This window comes from Toxoplasma gondii, chromosome VIIa (genome assembly GCF_000006565.2).
Source record: "Toxoplasma gondii ME49 chromosome VIIa, whole genome shotgun sequence".
Lineage (NCBI taxonomy): Eukaryota > Apicomplexa > Conoidasida > Eucoccidiorida > Sarcocystidae > Toxoplasma > Toxoplasma gondii.
In genome coordinates, this window is record NC_031474.1 from 3,959,885 (window position 1) to 3,976,773 (window position 16,889).

General features: G+C 54.2%; 3 protein-coding genes across 3 annotated transcripts; all 3 read right to left on the reverse strand.

The window, feature by feature from the left end:
* Nucleotides 1-878: 878 nt before the first annotated feature.
* On the reverse strand, nucleotides 879-9,758 carry TGME49_201220 (zinc finger protein; the record flags this gene model as incomplete). The annotated part of the gene is made up of 13 exons (XM_002367407.1): nucleotides 879-1,354; nucleotides 1,905-1,980; nucleotides 2,585-2,724; nucleotides 3,431-3,506; nucleotides 4,029-4,167; nucleotides 4,412-4,568; nucleotides 4,801-4,879; nucleotides 5,684-5,808; nucleotides 6,394-6,713; nucleotides 7,377-7,496; nucleotides 8,240-8,307; nucleotides 8,967-9,094; nucleotides 9,567-9,758. The coding sequence occupies 13 exons, from the start codon at nucleotides 9,756-9,758 to the stop codon at nucleotides 1,163-1,165; spliced, it is 1,812 nt and encodes a 603-aa protein (XP_002367448.1). The 3' UTR covers nucleotides 879-1,162.
* A 108-nt stretch (nucleotides 9,759-9,866) lies between these two features.
* Nucleotides 9,867-11,224, reverse strand: TGME49_201215 (hypothetical protein; the record flags this gene model as incomplete). The annotated part of the gene is made up of 2 exons (XM_018779163.1): nucleotides 9,867-10,240; nucleotides 10,921-11,224. The coding sequence occupies 2 exons, from the start codon at nucleotides 11,222-11,224 to the stop codon at nucleotides 10,056-10,058; spliced, it is 489 nt and encodes a 162-aa protein (XP_018637445.1). The 3' UTR covers nucleotides 9,867-10,055.
* Nucleotides 11,225-12,080: 856 nt separating this feature from the next.
* Nucleotides 12,081-16,650, reverse strand: TGME49_201210 (hypothetical protein). The gene is made up of 2 exons (XM_002367406.2): nucleotides 14,584-16,650; nucleotides 12,081-13,858 (listed from the first exon to the last, which is right to left on the reverse strand). The coding sequence occupies exons 1-2, from the start codon at nucleotides 16,318-16,320 to the stop codon at nucleotides 13,466-13,468; spliced, it is 2,130 nt and encodes a 709-aa protein (XP_002367447.2). The 5' UTR covers nucleotides 16,321-16,650; the 3' UTR covers nucleotides 12,081-13,465.
* Nucleotides 16,651-16,889: the final 239 nt, after the last annotated feature.

A 16,889-nucleotide genomic window follows, 5' to 3' on the forward strand; every position in this document is an offset into this window, starting at 1 on the left:
GGAGGCAGCGGAGAACACCTTGGTCTTATGATTACTCCCAGGACGATGGTACTGATCAGACTGTCATCTGAGTAGTAGTTTTCTCTCGCTGGTTATATACGAGTGAGAATAGTACTGCAAATATTACGCCGATAACATAATCGATGTGAAGTAAGGATACTGAAATCGAACACTTTAAGCTGTCTTAAGCCGTCCCTTTCTGCGCTACCATCAGCGCGTTGCTTGTCGAATACGTCGCTGCAGCAACCTCTTTCCTCAGTGGATGAATCAGGGACCTCAGCGAACCAAGATGCGGAAGAACTTCAAATATATATATATATATATATATATATACATATGCATAAATATATATATATATATATATATATATATATATATTGTTTCATGAAGTGATTCTTAAGCTTGCGCGTAGAGGCAGCAGCTTGAAAACGTGTACATGAAAGTTGATTCTCTACCACGTATCTCTATAAGGTTTTTGTGAATGAATCCAAGAAACGGCAGTGGTAGACGACCTTTCCCCCTACAACAGGTGCAGGTCTATTTTACTGGACACGTCGTATGCTACAGAGAGAGTCTCACATTTTCAGTGCCTCCTGCACCTCTGAGAGCCTCTTGATTCCCACACACTCTGAGCAGGCGAGGACGTATTTCGGCAGTACAATCGGATGTGACTCCTGAAGTTTGGATGCCCCTCCTCTTGTGGGAACTCGTCATCTCAGCTGTTTCTCGCTGTTCGCTCTTTCGGCCTCTTTTCTGCCATTCGAGCGTTCGTCGTGGAGAAACCGACTCTCGAAAAAGCGCGCAAAGTGCGAACTTCCCCTTCCAGAATAGGCACAGCGCGTGTCAGCGAAAGTGGAGAAAAACAGAACCAAATTGCATCAGATCATGATTCCGTTACCCCAAGTCTCTCTCCCTTCCGCGCCTTTCCTGTTTCTCAAGCCACGTCGCATAGAGCAGAAACCTCCACCGCGCGAGACCCCCGCATCTCCCGACGCCCCCCCGTTCGTCGAAAAACGTGCATAGGTCCAGCGCTGCAGGGCGAGAAGAGAGAAAACTTTTGGCATTTTCTTCTGTCGCTCTTCTTGTTCGTCTCCGTGCGGACCATGGCCCTGGGATCGTCCTCTTCGTTCCGTCTCGGCGCGCCTCTGGATGTCCCCGCCTCCTAGCCTGCGAGAAGTGTGGAGCCGAAGTGGACTCTCTTTTCCGGACTCTTCCGCCTCTGTTCATCCGGGCCTTTTTTGTCGCTCCCTGCAGTCGCCATGGGGGCTCTCCGACCTTCCACCGCCACGTAGTCCCGGCGGCGTAGCGCCGAATCGGTCAGGATATCCACGCGGCCTTGCAGCCGCATGTCCGGCTGAAGAGAACGCAAAAAAGGAAGGATCCCCAGCGGTGAAGAAGCTCTAGAGACACGAAAAGTCGAAATCCACGAAACGTCGAAATCCAGGAAAAGCGTCGGCGCACAGCCCAAATGCAGAAGGAGAGACGCAAACCCAGCCACAGAAACGGCCTGCAGAGCATCTGACAAGGGCAGGCGAACGAGAGGATCCGGAGCAAAGGAAGAAAGTGGACATTTAGAAGTCAACGACTGAGGGGACGAGGCTGGAGAAAGGAACACGATGAAGATCGTGCGAGAACGTGTGCCGCTTTTTCGGCCTTTTCTTGCTTCGACTTCCACCTAACGTCGCCCTTTATCCACGTGGTACTGGGAAGCGAAGCGAGGAGAGTCACGAGGCTAACGGGATACCTCACAAATGCGACCCGACAAACAGCCACCGCGACAGTTCCAGGTAGACTCGGACAGATTCGTGGACCGCGTGTCTTCGAGAGCACTCAGGGGATGATAGAGGTCAAGAAAGAACAGAAAATCTCAAAAAATAAACAGTCGAGGCTTCTCTTCTACTTACAAAGACGTTGCGCGACAGCATGGAGGGGTCCCCGGCCAGGGCGTCCAACTCGTCGCGCAGACGGCAGTGTCGCAACCTGACAAACACGGAGAGAAAGAAAACAAGAAGTCGCACAGGCCGACAGAGTTGGGGACGGCGAGGAGAGGTAGGCGAGAGAGAAGGTGGAGGAAAAAAAAGCAAGAGAGCGGGTCGCCGAATGACCGACACAAAAAACAAGAGGGAAGAAAGTGGAGGAGGAAACAGACGAAGAACCCCACGACTCATGGAAACGGTCAAGAACGATGAGTTGGAGAGCCAAGAGCTCCGTTGTTGAAAGAAGATGACTCTCAGCTCAGCGGTCTCCAGCCTCTCGGTCTTCTCCCTTTTTGTGTGTCCCCAAGCCGCGCCTCACCAGGCTCCAATATAGGGAGCGGCGGCGCAGATGGAATCATCGTTTCGACTCGTCGCAACGTGGAGGCCGAGGAAGAGGTATGTTTTGGCTGTATATACGCTCCGAGCAGAAGAGGTGAGATGCGGGACACGTTTCAGCTCTGCCAAGCTCTTTTAGAATATATGGATAAAATAAAAGAATATGTGACAGTTTAATCAAGCAACTGAATATTATAGTTCTATTATATTTTTAGTGCTGTTAGGAAATTTATTAAATGTTCTTTAAAAAAGGTTCGTGCGGCTGAGCGTACCAGGCGTGGAGGAAGTCGGCAGGAGGCAGAACGGTGCGCAGGTACTGGAGGAAAGATTCGCTCCAGTCCATCGTGTCGATTTCCCTCTGAAGCTCGAGCTGTCTCGAGAGAACCGCCCCCATCTTGTCCTCCGTGCAGCTCTGGGAAGCATGAAAGCAGAGGAACAGAACGACGAGGCCGAGGGAGGTCAGCCGAGAACCTACGCGATGGCCACGGTGATTGAACGGCCGGAGGCAGTGACCAGAAACAAGAAAAACATCGAAAGAGCGAGCAGATCGACAAACTGACTGAGAGATGCAGTGAGAATTAAAGGGAGAGCGAACTAAACTGCGAGACAGAGGAAGCGCGAGAAAGTGAACGAAGACGCTTGGCGCCCAGACAGGCATCACGGGGGAAAGGAAACACGCAAAGGCCGATGAAAACGAAGCTCAAAACAGAACAGGGGAAATATCAAGAGAGCGCAATCAACGAGGAGACCAGGAGAGAGATCAATCAGAAGATCGAGAGAGAGGACCAGGGAGAAAACAAGGTGCACGGTAGGATGGGGCAGAAGAAGAAAAACCGGGGAGACGAGTTGGGAAGTGAGAGAACAGGAGGTAGCGAGGATAGCACAAGGAAAAACAGAGAAATGAGCCGTAACTAGAAATCGAAAGAGAGAAAGGGAGAGAAGAGAGGGGAGACTGGAGACGGGAGTGTCGAACAGACTTGTGCAGACACAACCGGAGGGTGAAAGGGTCGACGCAGATGCAGAAGACGAAAAGAAGAGAGAAGTGAATGAGGCCGGAAGCCGCAAAAAGAGCCGGCAGAGCAGGTGATCAGCAGGATAAGTGTGAAAGCCGTGCTCACGTGAAGTTGCGTGATGGCTTCTTCAAGAATAGCGTAACATCTCTGCTCCTCCTCGCGACAATTTCGGCGGACCCCGCTGCAGCAGTGACACCACAACGAGGTGCAAGACGTTGAAACAGCGAGGCAGAAAGACGCCGCGGGGGTTTCGAGGAGACGAACGAGACAGAAAATGAGCAAAACTGGCTCGGGGATCCAACGAGACACACAGCACAGAGCAGAGACACTCGGGAAGAGACGGTTGCAGAACTGCGAGGTGCGGCGACAGCGAGACCGGCAGAGACAGAAGAGTGGCTGCGAGCAATGGAAGCCGTGGGTTGAGCTTCCGCAAGGGTCCCACGGACAACAAGACAGATTTGTCGAGAGACTGCCAGAGACGGATGAAGAAAGAAAGAAAGACGGAAAGACGAAACGTGGAGAAAGAGGACAGAGTGTGCTGGAGACACGCGCACAAAACGCATCGTTCTAGAGAAAGAAATAGGAGTTGAGTGCCGAGGTTCCCAAGTTGATGGTGCGTCCGAGTCGCTGCTTCTTCGACCTTCTTCGACTTCGAGGATGTTCTTCTCGAGGCGGGAACGTTTTTTTTTCAAGGTGCGCTTACTCGAGCATCTTCTGCACTTCCTCGAGACGCTTCTCCAACTCAGTTCGTCTTGCGGCCAAAACAAAGTGCGGCTTCTTCGCCATGTGCAGAACGGCCTGGTACGGCTTATTCAGAGGCATCAGGGACCTGCCTCCTGCAACTGAGACACGAGACACCCGCAGCAAGCGGCCGAGACGAGCACATGACCCTGGGAGAGGACGGCAAGCAACCATGAGAAGTGAAGCAGACGCTCGCCGTCTCCGCTGCTTTGCAGCTTCACGCACGCTGTGCCGAGAGCACCTCCTCTCGTGCGAAAACGAGCAAACAAGGCGCGGGAATCGCGGAGTTGGATGGCCGGCGCGTCTGTCGAAAAAGCGCGAGCTCCGGTCCGTTTTCCTCCTTACCGATCGAGAGAGACCCTTCATCGCCGAGAGCTTTGCTCGGAGCAGCGTGAAGATGGTTTCCGCGACAGAGGCGGCAGACGGCAACGTGGCAAATGGAGCAAAACAGTTCGTACACTTCCCCAGGGTGGCGTCTGCATGTCCCAAACGCCCGCGGCATCTGCAAGAAAGAACCGAGAGAGCCACACATAAGGGAAGAGAACCTCTCTGGAAGGGCAGCAGCAAGTGAAGTCTGTAGGTCGCGACCCCTGACGCCACAAGGAGAAACGAGACATCGGCAGCCTCCACAGCTCGAGAGAGAACAGACCTCCCAGGCTCGAAACGACTCCCCAGCGAGAGATGCTGCGCGAAAGGCCTTTCCCTGGAGGTTGCAAACAGCCTTCTCTCCTGACCTCGTTCAGCGGCACTCGAATGTGCCGGGAGACAAGTCGGTTCTGCTGGTGGATGAGTTCGTCACACGACGCACAGAGGCTGCAAACAAGCGAGAGAAGAAGCAAGAGCGGCGTCTGTCTCTCCCGCTCTCACGGTCACAGTGCGTGACTGTCCACGTCTCGGACCTCTGTCGTGGTGTCCTGAATGCTCTCTCCTTCCATGTGAAGATATCTTGCTCTGCATCTATGTGTCACACGCTTTTCTGTCCGTTGCGATGCATCGATTTCCCTCTGGGGGTCACCCGGAGAAGAAAACGTGAGCATTCAGTTCCTTTCCCTTCTTTCGCTGGAGAAGAACTCTTGAATGAGAAAGGCGCAACCGCCTGGACATCGATCTGTCTGTCTACAAAAATCCCTGCAACGACGTCTACGGAAAAGCGCCGCATTGCAGACGGGGACCTCTACGAGAACTTCACTGGTAGCGCGTGACACGAAACACACTCAGCAACGGGTCACTGGCCAGACTGAAGCGCCTTTCCAACACCGCATCGGCCTTGTATGTACAGTGCACCTGCGACTCTTGCTAGACAGAAGCATTCGTCCACGAGTGGATGTGAATCTCGTTGGTGGCATACGCGAACTTGCATCTCGAGCGAGAGACAAAGAGACTACGAGCTAGCTGTTTTCACGCACATACATCGACAGGCATCTCCTACGCATGGATAGAGGGGAGCGATGCGGCGCGAGAGGGGTACAAACAAAGGCACCTAGTCTTTGCAAGGGTGGGGGGGTGAGTGGGGGGAAGTACGTTAACTGAAAACTAGAGAGGTGAGCGGAGCGAGGAGTCGGTAGCGAGCGACGCAGGAGTGCGCAGCTTTTTGCATGAGTTCGGATGCTGGGTTACCGTGCAGCATCTGCTGGGCACCAGATGCATGCAGGATTGTCTTGGCAGTTATCGCAGAGAGGCACGGCGAACAGCTCCTCCAGCGAGGGATCCATTTCAAAGAGAAGAAAGAACCTGGGAAGGACCTGAACACAAACGAGCTTGTACACTTCTGCTTTCTGGACCGGAGCCACTGGACATGTGCAGCTGTCTAGACGAGCGCAGAGACGCGTCTGGCGTTTCCAGAGCTGCAGTCACATGTCTAGACCAAGACACCACCGTCGGCAGTCACGCTGGGATGTGACAGCGCGCGCATTTTGCGGAGATGGACTGTGTCGCATTCGCGTTGCGGAGTGTCTCTCTTGGTTTCCTTCATTCCGTATCCTCTCTCATCTCTGTCGCGCGCGCGCATCTTTCTTGTCTACGTCGTGACGAAAGGCAGTGTTCGAGAACGCTTCGGAGCGTCCGCACGCAGTCCGACGTCTGTTCGTCGCGCTCTCGGCCTCCCAGCAAGCGTATGTCCAAGGTCGTACTCTCCAGGAGACTCACCGCTCCTTTCTCACTGCGCGCGCGATTCCGAGTCTCCTCCTCCCGCCTCGCGTCTTCCCCACACTTTGTTTCTATTGCCTGTCGCCTTGCCTCCTCTGCTTCATCTCTCCTTTCAGTGTTCCCTCGCTCGGCTCTCTGCTCTCCCTCCTTTCTGCGAGTCTCTGCCTCCGACTTGGGCTCACCTGTGAGGAGTCGTAGACGACGTAATCGTGGCGGAAGGTGTACTGAGGCAGCACACCGGGCGTCACCTTTTTGCCGTCGCCGAAGATCGAGGGAAGAGACGCGGGGCGCGAGTTCCTCGCCTCCTCCTGATCTTTCGTCTTCTTCAGCGGGCCGTCGTCTCCGGACTTCGAGTCGTCGACAGCTTGGTAGTGCACAGTGAGACTTTCCTCGGGGGCCAGTGCACCTTTCTCCAGATAAGCCGAATCATATTCCCAGAGAAGTGAGAAGCGACTTCCACACGCTTCCTTCTCGTCCTCGACAACGACAGAGCGGCCCACACCTGTGCCAGCGCGACGCAAAAGAGAGAACAGCGACTTCTCTACTCTCTACCATCCGTCACCGCGAGACCCCGTCCGTGGAAGTGACGCGACATACCGATTTGAAAGAACGCCTTTTTTCGATGCACGTTCAAATCTCCCCTCCAGTCAAGAGGCGTGAAGGCCCCCGGACTGAATCAAAACGAAGGAAAGACACAATGCGTCCTCATCTAACCACCTGGCAGACTCTTCTGTGAGCCTAAGCAAAGGTGTATATGCAGCAGTACAGACGCGCCAGTCTTCTCCACTAGAAATAGAAAACAGTAGGCCTTCACTTGCATATGCGTATTGAATGTGTTTGATGGCTCCCATACTCGCGTCTACGCAGGCGCAGCCCACCGTTGACCTCAGCCCTGTATAAGGAGTTGAGCTGCGGTGCGGAGCCGCATTTGAGTTACAGATTAGTACCGCGAAGCTGGCCACCTGAAGAATCTGCACATCTGCGTATCCATCTGTGCTGAATTGCATCGAAATCTGTGCTCGAAAGTCTGTAACTGTGCGTATGCACCGAGCAAGCTAGAGATATGGGCACTCCCGTTCATGCAGACACCGGCAAATCGGCTGTGTACGATGCGCAAACCGGTGCACCCCTAGAGACAGATGTGGTTCTGTTTCGCACTCCTCACCGACTTGACACAGAAGATACTCGAAGATTCGCCGTTCGCCCGTCAGCAGCTGTGAACGGGCGGCGTCAAGGAATTTGCTTCTGTCCTTTTTGGCTTCCTCCTGACGCGTTGATACAGCACCTGAGTCCAGTTGCCAGGCATCGACACAGAAGCGAAAACAGGATGCCTGGGATCCCGTTTGAAAAACGCCTTCATTCTGGCCAGCCTCTCCCCTCTGTTCGCGGCGCGTTCGCTGGCAAGGCCACCTAGGAGCGTCCTCCTGTGACATGTCTTCGAAGCTGCAAATGTCCCCAAAAGAGCGTGAAAGTTGAGTCGCGGGCTCCACTCGTGGCACCATCTGCGTATACGGACTAAAGGATTCAACTTAGGGTTCGCTTCAACGACCAAGGTCGTCTACACGTAGATATTTTAGAAATTTGAAAGTCAAACCAAAGACGTCCGGAATTTGACTACACATTTGATACTTTGGACCTAAAAGCATTTTTTCTAGTATCGGAGTTGATACTCGGGTATACTTCTTCGGCTCTAGCTTCCCGGCTCATCTTTGACTTTCCAAACCAGCCGTGATTCGAAACTCCAAGAGGTGGAATGGCCGCGTAACGGTGTGCGAGGCCAGGCCTCTGCAGATGCACGATCACGTCTTGAAATCTACAAAGGCATATTCACCTATGCATGCATGGATGTTCTTTCGCCGTCGTTTCTGTCTGTTGCTGTTCCTTTGTTGGGGTTAGGACAAAACCTCTACGGTCTCTCCGCCTGAATCTTTGTGCTGATTCAGCCGTGTTCGCTGTCCACTAGCACATCGGCTCTTCCCCCTTTGGTAGCTGTCCCAGGCGTCTTTCGCGGCTTCCTTTGAGACTCACTAGACGGGAGAACGAAGGGATCCTCAGCTTCGGCAGGGCCTCCACGCATAAGAGGGAAGCCAGGGAGACTGACACAAAGCAGAAACAAAGGTCATCGAACCGCGCGTCGCAATCCATCGGAGCCTCCAGGAACCCTGGAGAGTGGGCTAGGGGCAAGCACGAGTCGCTGCATGCTCTTGAGCACGAATCAAATAGGTGAGAATCGACACCACAGACACACTCTGTGAGGCTGAGGAGAGAGAGAGTCGGCTATCAAGCTCTTTTTTTGGAGGGCTGCCACGCTTGTACAGATGTACTGGGTAACCGATGAGTTAGACACCGTGGTTCCGCGTCTCTCGAGCGCTCTATGCTTTCATGTCGAGCGGTCTGCGGCGGTCGACCTATGGTTTTGGTCGTGAGGTCTATCTCTATACTAAGGCCCTCACTGTTCGGGGTACATCACACACGGTGACGGTCGCTCTAGAAGCTGGAAGTTGAGTCATTCCGTCGGAAACCGGTGGTGTGTTAGTATGGACGGCCTCTACATGTACGCCGTCGTCGACGCGTTATTTCGCCGAGCGGGAACGGTACAGACTAAAGGGTGCGCATTTTCTCTCTGCACTGTCTCTGGGGGCAATCTGAGCAACTAGCATCTGGACGTGCTGTCGCGAAGCAGAAGAGGCTCCACGCGTTTGCGAGTAACGCGAGGAAACTTTGCGTTGGAAAGTTCAACAATTCCCTTCTGTACCTGAAGTTTCCGACAGCGAAGCGCATGCCCGTCATCGGGATCTTCAGGCCCCTTCGCGCGATATCCTGGAGGGAGTTGTCTTCGTCAAGCGAGGCGGTGTCGACGAAGGAGTACGTCAGCAAGCGGCCCTAAAGACAAAGGACAGAAGCGGCGCTCGTGAACGCGAAAGAGCTGCGAAGCAATACTGGCAGATGTGGCAAATGCAACAGTGGTGCAGCAGGAAAAATCCGACCGTCTTTGGAGGAGTTGTGTTTGAAAGATGAAAAAATCTGAGGCAAGGAACAGACATGTCCAAGGATCGACGGCGAGGAGAAAGAGAGGGGTCTCCAAAATTCCGAATCCAGAGTTTCTGCACTTGCCGCGACCCGGTGTGCCAGTATGTATTGGGAAGGCAAGGAACCGGTCCTCAAGAAGCATTCGTGAGATTTCTGGCTGTGTTGTCGCACAGGAAGAAGGCCCATGGCTTCCACGCATGTGCAGGAAAGAGGAGACTCGAAGATGTAAGTGTGTCGGCGTCCCCGAAAAAGAAGCTCCCTTCCTGCCCCTTGGCGCCACTTGTTCTTCGTCGCTCTGAGCCTCCCAGTCTCTCTTGCGCGGTACCTGAGTTCTTCTTTCGAAGGCGCTGACGAGGTGAGGCGTTGCAATGTGCCAAGCTTGAAGCAGCCGCACGCGAGACGTCCTCACACTCATTTGCAGGAGGTACTCGAGAAAGGCCCATTCATCAGAGTCTCGTAAAACAGCTCCGAGGTCCTTCTCAGACAGGCGGACGTCGCCGCCCACAGAGGTCGCCATGGCGAGGCTTCGCCGCGCACGAAGAGCTCAGCCGCGCAGAGAGCGACGACCAGCGTCCCCGACATGCAGCGGGCCAGAGAGAGAGGAGAGAGAAGAGACGAGAGAGAAGAGAGAAGAGAGAAAGAGAGAAGAGAGGAAGAGAGGGACCAGAGAACGCAGCTGCGTTCGACAGAGGTGGAAAACAGAAAGAAGAAGAAGAGACGCTTCACTCTTTTAGAGAACGGCGCAACGCCAATCGGGAATGTCGACTGAGAGATGAAGGCGAAAGCGAGAGGGGGGCTGAGGCCAGACCGACTGTCAGAGAAAGGAGGTCCGAAGAAAAGCTGAAGAGGGAGGAGTTTGACAGAAAGAAGAGCGGAAGGGTGGACAAAGGAGAGGGAGAAGCATGAAAAGTCTCCTCTGAAGAGAAGGAAAGGGCGTGAAAGAGCGACGAGGGAGCTTGTTTGCCAAAATGGGTCGCGAGGAAGATGCGACTGAGTCAGCTGCAGGATTGAAGAAGAATACGGCAGAAAAGGGAGGGAATACGACAACCGAAGACAAGAGAAAAAGAAGGAATCAGACTGAAGGCGGGGCGCAAGCGAAAAACTGCAGGAGCGGAGGACGGGAAACTCGCAGCGGGAAGCGTGTATAGACGGCGGAAGACAGAACAGTTGAGAAGGGCGCAAGACTCAGGTTGCAGACAGGCTACCTTATCGAATACTTGAAAAGGTGGAAGAAGAAACAAAAAACCGACAGCGTCCACGTGAGAAGAAAAAGAAGAAGAACGCCTTTCAAATGCGCTAAAGGTCGCGGGTCGCGGATCTCACGCGAGAAGCGGGTACTGAATACGTGCGAACAAGACGAAGTTGACAAGAACTCAAAGAATCCGCAAAACGCTTTGCCGTCCTCGAGCCTAACAACGCCTTAAGCTAGGTGTGTTTAGCAGAAGAGAAACTTTGCGGACATTTCAAGAGGAGAGACAAGACACAAAGAAACGCGAGGACCTTGTGCTGCGAGGCTACCACCAGAAAACGTATCGCTTCACCTTTCTGTCGTCTTTCCAATATGTCAGCTACTTCTGAAAGGTACAGGAAAACCGTGACACGTGAGAAAGAATGGAAGCGAAAAAAGGGGAACAAGCATGGGGAAAAAGAGGCGAAAGAGAAAACAGCTGGCGACTGACCGCAAGACGTGACTCTGTCGATCGAGCTCCGAGGGTGGCTAGACTGTGTGCCGTCCATCGAGCTCACTCCTCTTGAAGAGAATGCGACTCGGTAGCACACAACGGAGCTTCTTTGCGCCCTGAAAGAACGCTGAAACGCAGAAGCAAGTCCCCCTTCATGAGCCGCCGGAGCTGGCAAAACGTGTATTACAGAAAGATGCGCTTTTTCTTTCCTCTCGGACAAGACAAGAAACCGCCTCTGGCGTCCGCGCGCTGCATCGGGTCCCTCCACTCCCCGCTGGCGACCGCCGTGACACACATGCATAGGACCCCCAGAAAGGAGGAAAAGAGAACAGCGGGTGTGAAATGAAGAAAGAAGGCGTTGAAGAAAGCCATCCCGACGAGATCATGACCAATTACAGGACCAGAGACACCTTTGTCGCTTCAAAAGGGGATGGGCCTCTCGCGACCAAAGGGCATGCGAGTCTTCCTTTATGTTCACCAGGTCAAACTCACGCAACGACGGTTCCCGTCGACCGCCGAGTCCGACGCAAAGAGGAAAATCAGCAGTTGAGTAGCTCTCACTTGTACACACAGAATCGCAGAAGCAGGTGCTGACAAACACTTGGTAGGACAAGGGAGTGCAAAGAAGTTGAAGCCACAACTCTTCTTGGCTTGTTTCTCTGCAGACATCAGCAAATGCGGCACATGCACCCCACACGATTGATGCGTCAAAACGTACTTTTGTCGACGTCCATGTGTCTAGTCGAAGACCGCACCCCTCATTGGTGGAGATCTCTTACGAGGCGCCTTGCGTCTCGCTGGGTGTCTATGAGGACAGACGCGAAAAATCGGACGCGTAAATCGACGGAGATGCGTCCACAATAAGCACCAGACGCGAAGAAGGATCTTCGTGTCCATTTGTTTTTTTCAAAACACTTTCTAAAAGGTCGCCGCACCACTCGCCGGTCCAGCAGTGAAGACGTCTCACTCTCTGATTATGTGGCTTGTATCCACGAAAGCAAGAGACGAATTTCTTAGGAACGTCAAACAAGAACTTTGCATTCCTTGAAAATTGGTCCACAACTCCTGAGCAAGCGACAGCGACGCCACTAGATCTAACTCATGCATCCATATGTACCTATACATGTGCATATATATATATATATATGTATCTTTCGGCCTGAAGCTCCGAGCGAATGGAAAGAGTCTGAGAGTACATCGGTGTTAGACGAAAATGCTAGTTACACACAGGCTTGGCGCATGACCATTTAAGGCCTGCTGTTGGGCGCTGCCGACAGTTGCCCTCCTGATGACGTCGAGAAGGAAGGACTTGCAAGCATCTTGCTCTGTTCTTTCGCAACGAGTCGGTCCAACATGACACTTGCTAGACGCTAGTAATATAGACGGTAACAGGAGAGAGGTCGTTGTCTCCCCTGTTTCGCTGGCTCTCCGTCTCGTCTGTCTCTGTCTATCATCCTCCATTGCTTCACCCTTCCCTCGCACACTCCATGACATCATCTCTGTTGTTATCTCTGCTGTTCTCTGCATCTGTCGTGTTTTCCTTCGTTCTTGATCTCTACTGCGTCCGTCCTCCAGTGCCTCCAGTCCTTTCTACCTCTCGTGGAATTTTTCCGTCTCTTCCTTCTATTCAGTTTCTCTATTGTGTTCCCTCTCTCGCTCCGCCTCTGTCGGGATACCTTGCTCAATTGTTGTCCCTTGTCTCTCTGATTCTCAGACTCTCTGTACCTCTCGCTTCCTCTGACTCTCGAGTTTTTCTCTACCGCCGCGTTCTCCTCTTTCCTGTCCGTCCTTTCTCCTATCCTCACTCAAGTTTTATTCTCTCTCGTTGTCTCTCTCGTGTTTCTCGTTTGCTCTCTCTTCCGCAGTTGTTCTCCGCCTGTTCTCCGCCTCTCTTGCTGTTTCGACCCCCCCCTCTTCCCACTCCTTCTCTCTCACTCCGCTGGCGTGTAAATCTATCTGCGTGTGCCTTTCGGTTCTGTGTCTCCGTCTGTTAAGAAGGTCTTGTCGAGTCTTGTCGGACTCACGTCCTCTGTTCCTCCTACGCCCTTCCCTTTCTCCGTCGAACACTCCCTGATCCACAAGGATTGGAGACTGCGCGCGCATCAGTTAATATAAACGCACGCTTTTCCCTCAACAAAGATACCTTGGAGCGATGTTGAGAACGGAGAGAGCCCCGCGAACTTGCCTTCGCCATCAAACTCGTCTTTCGAGAGAGAAACATTCGTTGCGACACTCAGTCTGTACTTCCTTGAATCTTTGTGTGCACAGAACTGTAGTTTATCGGGACTGAAGTCTGCGCAAGCAGTTAGAAGATTTGCTCAACCGTGGGTTTACCATCAACAACCTTGTTCTGACTTCGGATCGACTGCGCGCTTGTAGCACCCAGGACGGCCCATTGCCGACGAGAAGAGAAAAATCGACGATCAGTCTTGCCACACAAGAGCTCCGCAACGCGTTGGGGCAAGCAGCTCTCTCTGTGTGAGAGAAGCCGCGCGACACGGAGGAAAGGCGCACCGAATCGAGAGGGGGCGGCACCGGAGCCCTAAGCGAATTTGACAACGAGAGCGGCTGCATGCAACCACAGCAGAGCCTCGGCCTTTTCCACGTCATGGACGCCTTCAACGTAGCCGAAGCGTTTCTGCTGTTCCTCTGCTTCGATGTTCGCTGCTTTCCAAAAGTGAATGATCTTCGCGTTCAGCCCTGCGCCCGGATTGTTCTGTCTGAGATCCTCGTTGTCCTCCGGGATAGCTGCTGCGGAAGCTGCAAACGCAGTTCGCTCCTCGTGGCTAGTCTCCGCGGCGCCGCTGCTGCGAGCTTCGCCACACACGGACTGGAGAAGCTCGTCTGCTAGGATGAGGGAGCGAAGCTGCATGGCAGCAACTTGGAGGGCCGCGACGTAGAAAGGAGAGCACGAGTGGTAGAGGGCCTCAAGGCGCTGAGGAGCACAGGAGGGAAGCGACGAGGGAAAACACAGTGAGTAAAGACACTCCCGAGACCGAAAGAAAGGAGAGCACGAACGAGAACTGCAGACAGAGAGCAGGATCACCACACCACTGCGCCAAAGCGCAGAGACGAAGGCGGCACCGAGACGGACGCGCGGGGCGCGCGGGAGGAGCAGGAGGGAAGAGTGAGAAGAGAAGCTGAGTGGAAAGCAATAGAGAGACGAAGAGACCGAAGAAGAAATGAACACTCAGTCGCGAATGCACAAGCATCCCAGACGTACGTATATGTCGTAGGCTTTCCGTTCGATGCCGTCTCAGGCTAAATAGATCGCACGGCTTCTGTTTCCTTGATATCAGACTAGTGGCGAGGGGGAGGGAAGTGTGTCTCAAAGAAAAGGGATGTTTCGCCGGGACATTAGCGTCTGGCAGTGAGCACCAAGGATCAGCTCAGGTGTACACATATATACACTTGGATCCGGTAAAAACAAAGACATTCAAGACGTAAACCACGAGTCCTGCTCGTGGCATCAAGTCCCCAGAAGACGTGTTTCCCTGAAGAAAGTCGTTCATAGAAACCTAGGGATCCGCTGTGATAATGCGTAACACTCGATCGAGCTGCAGGTGTCATCTGACTGGTAATGCATGCCTGCAGTCGACATGAGTCATCCGAGTCCACGCTGCCCCTCCTCGATCCCTCCGTTTGAGCACCAACTTGTACCTGCACAACGCTGTCGCTTTGGTGAACGATTGAAAAGCCGCTGTTGCGGTGGAGAGACTCGCCGGCACAACGCCGTCTCTCAAACGCCTGCACATGCGCCTCAAGAACGTCTTCTTCCCTTCGCCGGACTTCTTCCTTCCACGGCCCACTGAGGCGATCCCGCAGGAACTGGGAGGCCGATGACAAAAGCGCTGCCTCCGAGGAAACGGGTGAGGCGCTTTCCTGCGTTCGCGGCGGTACACGCTCTGGGGGCGAGAGAAGAGATGCGCGGTTCGCGTCGCTGTCTTCTTCTCTCGACAAGGCTGTATCGCTGTGGAGCAGAGACACCAGCGTGGTTACCGTTTCTTTACGATTCGCCGCAATGCGGTCGACTGCGGTGAAGACAATCGAAGAGACAGGCTGGCGAAGAGCGAAAGGGCGCTCCCTCAAGAACTGCTGGAGCCTTGCGCTCTGCTCCCTGAGGGCGTCTCTCTTCTCGCCTCCCTCCCCACAGCGGCCAGAGGAGGGAGAGAGAGAGGAAGACAGACGAGAAGCGGCCGACGCTGAAGACGCAAACGCTTCGCTCCGCTGCGTCGCGGCTTCGGCGGAGACAGCCAGGCGCTTTCTCAGTTCTGCTCGCAGGGCTACCTGCTCTGCGGCGACTAAAAGCGCGAGATTTCGCGAGGGGAGAAGAAGCTCGCTCCCGCTGGGGGTGCAGCAAGGCTGCTCATCCAGCAACATGCGGAAGCAGGACGGTGCAGACGAAGAAAGCAAAGAGGAACATGCTGGCGACGAAGAAGCGGAAGAAGAGGGATGTGAGAAGACAGGCTCGGCGTCTCCTCTGGACCGTCCTTCGGCCTCTGGAACTTCTTCGACTCGAATCTGAGGCGCGTAGTTGTGCTTGGCATTGAGTTTCACAGAGCGAAGCAGCATGTAACCCACTGCGCTGGACGAAGCAGAAGCAAAGTGTCTCCGACATCCGCCACCTCCCCTGTTCGGAGCAGAAGAACTCCTGCCGTGGTTCCTCACGATTTCTGCTTGCCCCGAAGACAGGCTCTCGAGGACAAACGCACCTCTCTCCCTCCGCCTCTCCTTGGGCACCGAGGCGGGTGGGGAGAGGCGCAGGGGACCTCCTTTTGGCGGCGAGATATCGCCGCCTTCTCGGCCGCAGTCACCTGCCGCGCGCGCGCGCCCCGGAGGGCAGCAGATGAGGCGAGTGTCGCTCGCGGTCGGCGCCGGGGACATACGTCGCACTCCAAGCCTCATGCAGAGGCCTTTGCGCCAGAAAGGAGCGCATAGCTCACAGACATGTCCCTCCCCAGAGAGCCGCCCTGCAGCACGGACTGTCTGTCGTACCAGAGGCCTGACCCCACCGACAGATGGGCGAGAGGTCGACCAGACGGGAGAAGAGAGAGAAGAGAGAGAGGAGAGAGAAGAGAGAGAACAAGAGACGCGAGAAGAGAGAGAAGAGGACCAGACGGGAGAAGCAGTGGACGAGAAAGGCGCGAGCGACGCCGAAGGAAAGGGGACCGGAGGAGAACGCAGAGAGAACCTCATTTTGAGTCTCGTCTGGCAAGTGGAAAAGCCCAAAGCAGAGAAGGGCAGAGGTGCCCTAAACCCCACACAGCGACAAGAAGAGGGAATAGGAAGGAGATGGATGTCGAGAGAGAAGGTGGGCAGCATAAGGAGACGGGAGAGCAGGGAGAGAGGTGCAGACGAGACGCGCGGGGCCGGGAGAGCAAACAAGTAGGCGCGCATGTGAGAGAAGAGACCTGCGAAGACGCCAGACCACCTGCAACCGTTGCAGGCGGAGACGAAACGGAAGGGAAAGAGACCGTTTCTTGTTTTCTTCTCAGGGACAGCGAACGGCTGCTTTTGGACGGCGCCGCGACGATGAGCGAGGACGACGGAGACGAGGAGAGCGAGAGGGAACGCGGTTGAGGCTGAGGGCACACGGAAAGGAAGTAGCAAACAGAAGAAGGCGGTCTCTCTCCCTCGTTGGGCGACACCATACAGAAGCGTTGCGCAGGACAACGAAAACAGAGAGAAGCAACAGAGCGGAAAGAGAACGCAGGAGAAGAACGGAACACAAGGATGGAAGTGCCGGTTCACGTGAACATGCGAATTTCATGTGTTGCATGCTCTCAGCTTTCCGTGCTGTCCCATTTCCGTTGTCCATCGTGTTTCTTTCATGAGTTGTCTAACTTTAATGGCGTTCCTTGACTTTTTCCAGACAGAGTACCACAGTCAATCACTCTTTGGATCTCCTCCCAAGACCACTACCTGCGCATAGGACCTCTTCCGTTGGGTCTCTTCGCTGCGCTGTC

Excerpts from the sequence above, each read along its gene's own strand:
- TGME49_201210 (XM_002367406.2), bottom strand. The coding sequence starts at position 16,320 with ATGCGCGCCTACTTGTTTGCTCTCCCGGCCCCGCGCGTCTCGTCTGCA. Across the intron at positions 13,859-14,583 it reads AAAGCGACAGCGTTGTGCAG|CGCCTTGAGGCCCTCTACCA; the intron begins GTACAAGTTGGT and ends TGTGCTCCTCAG.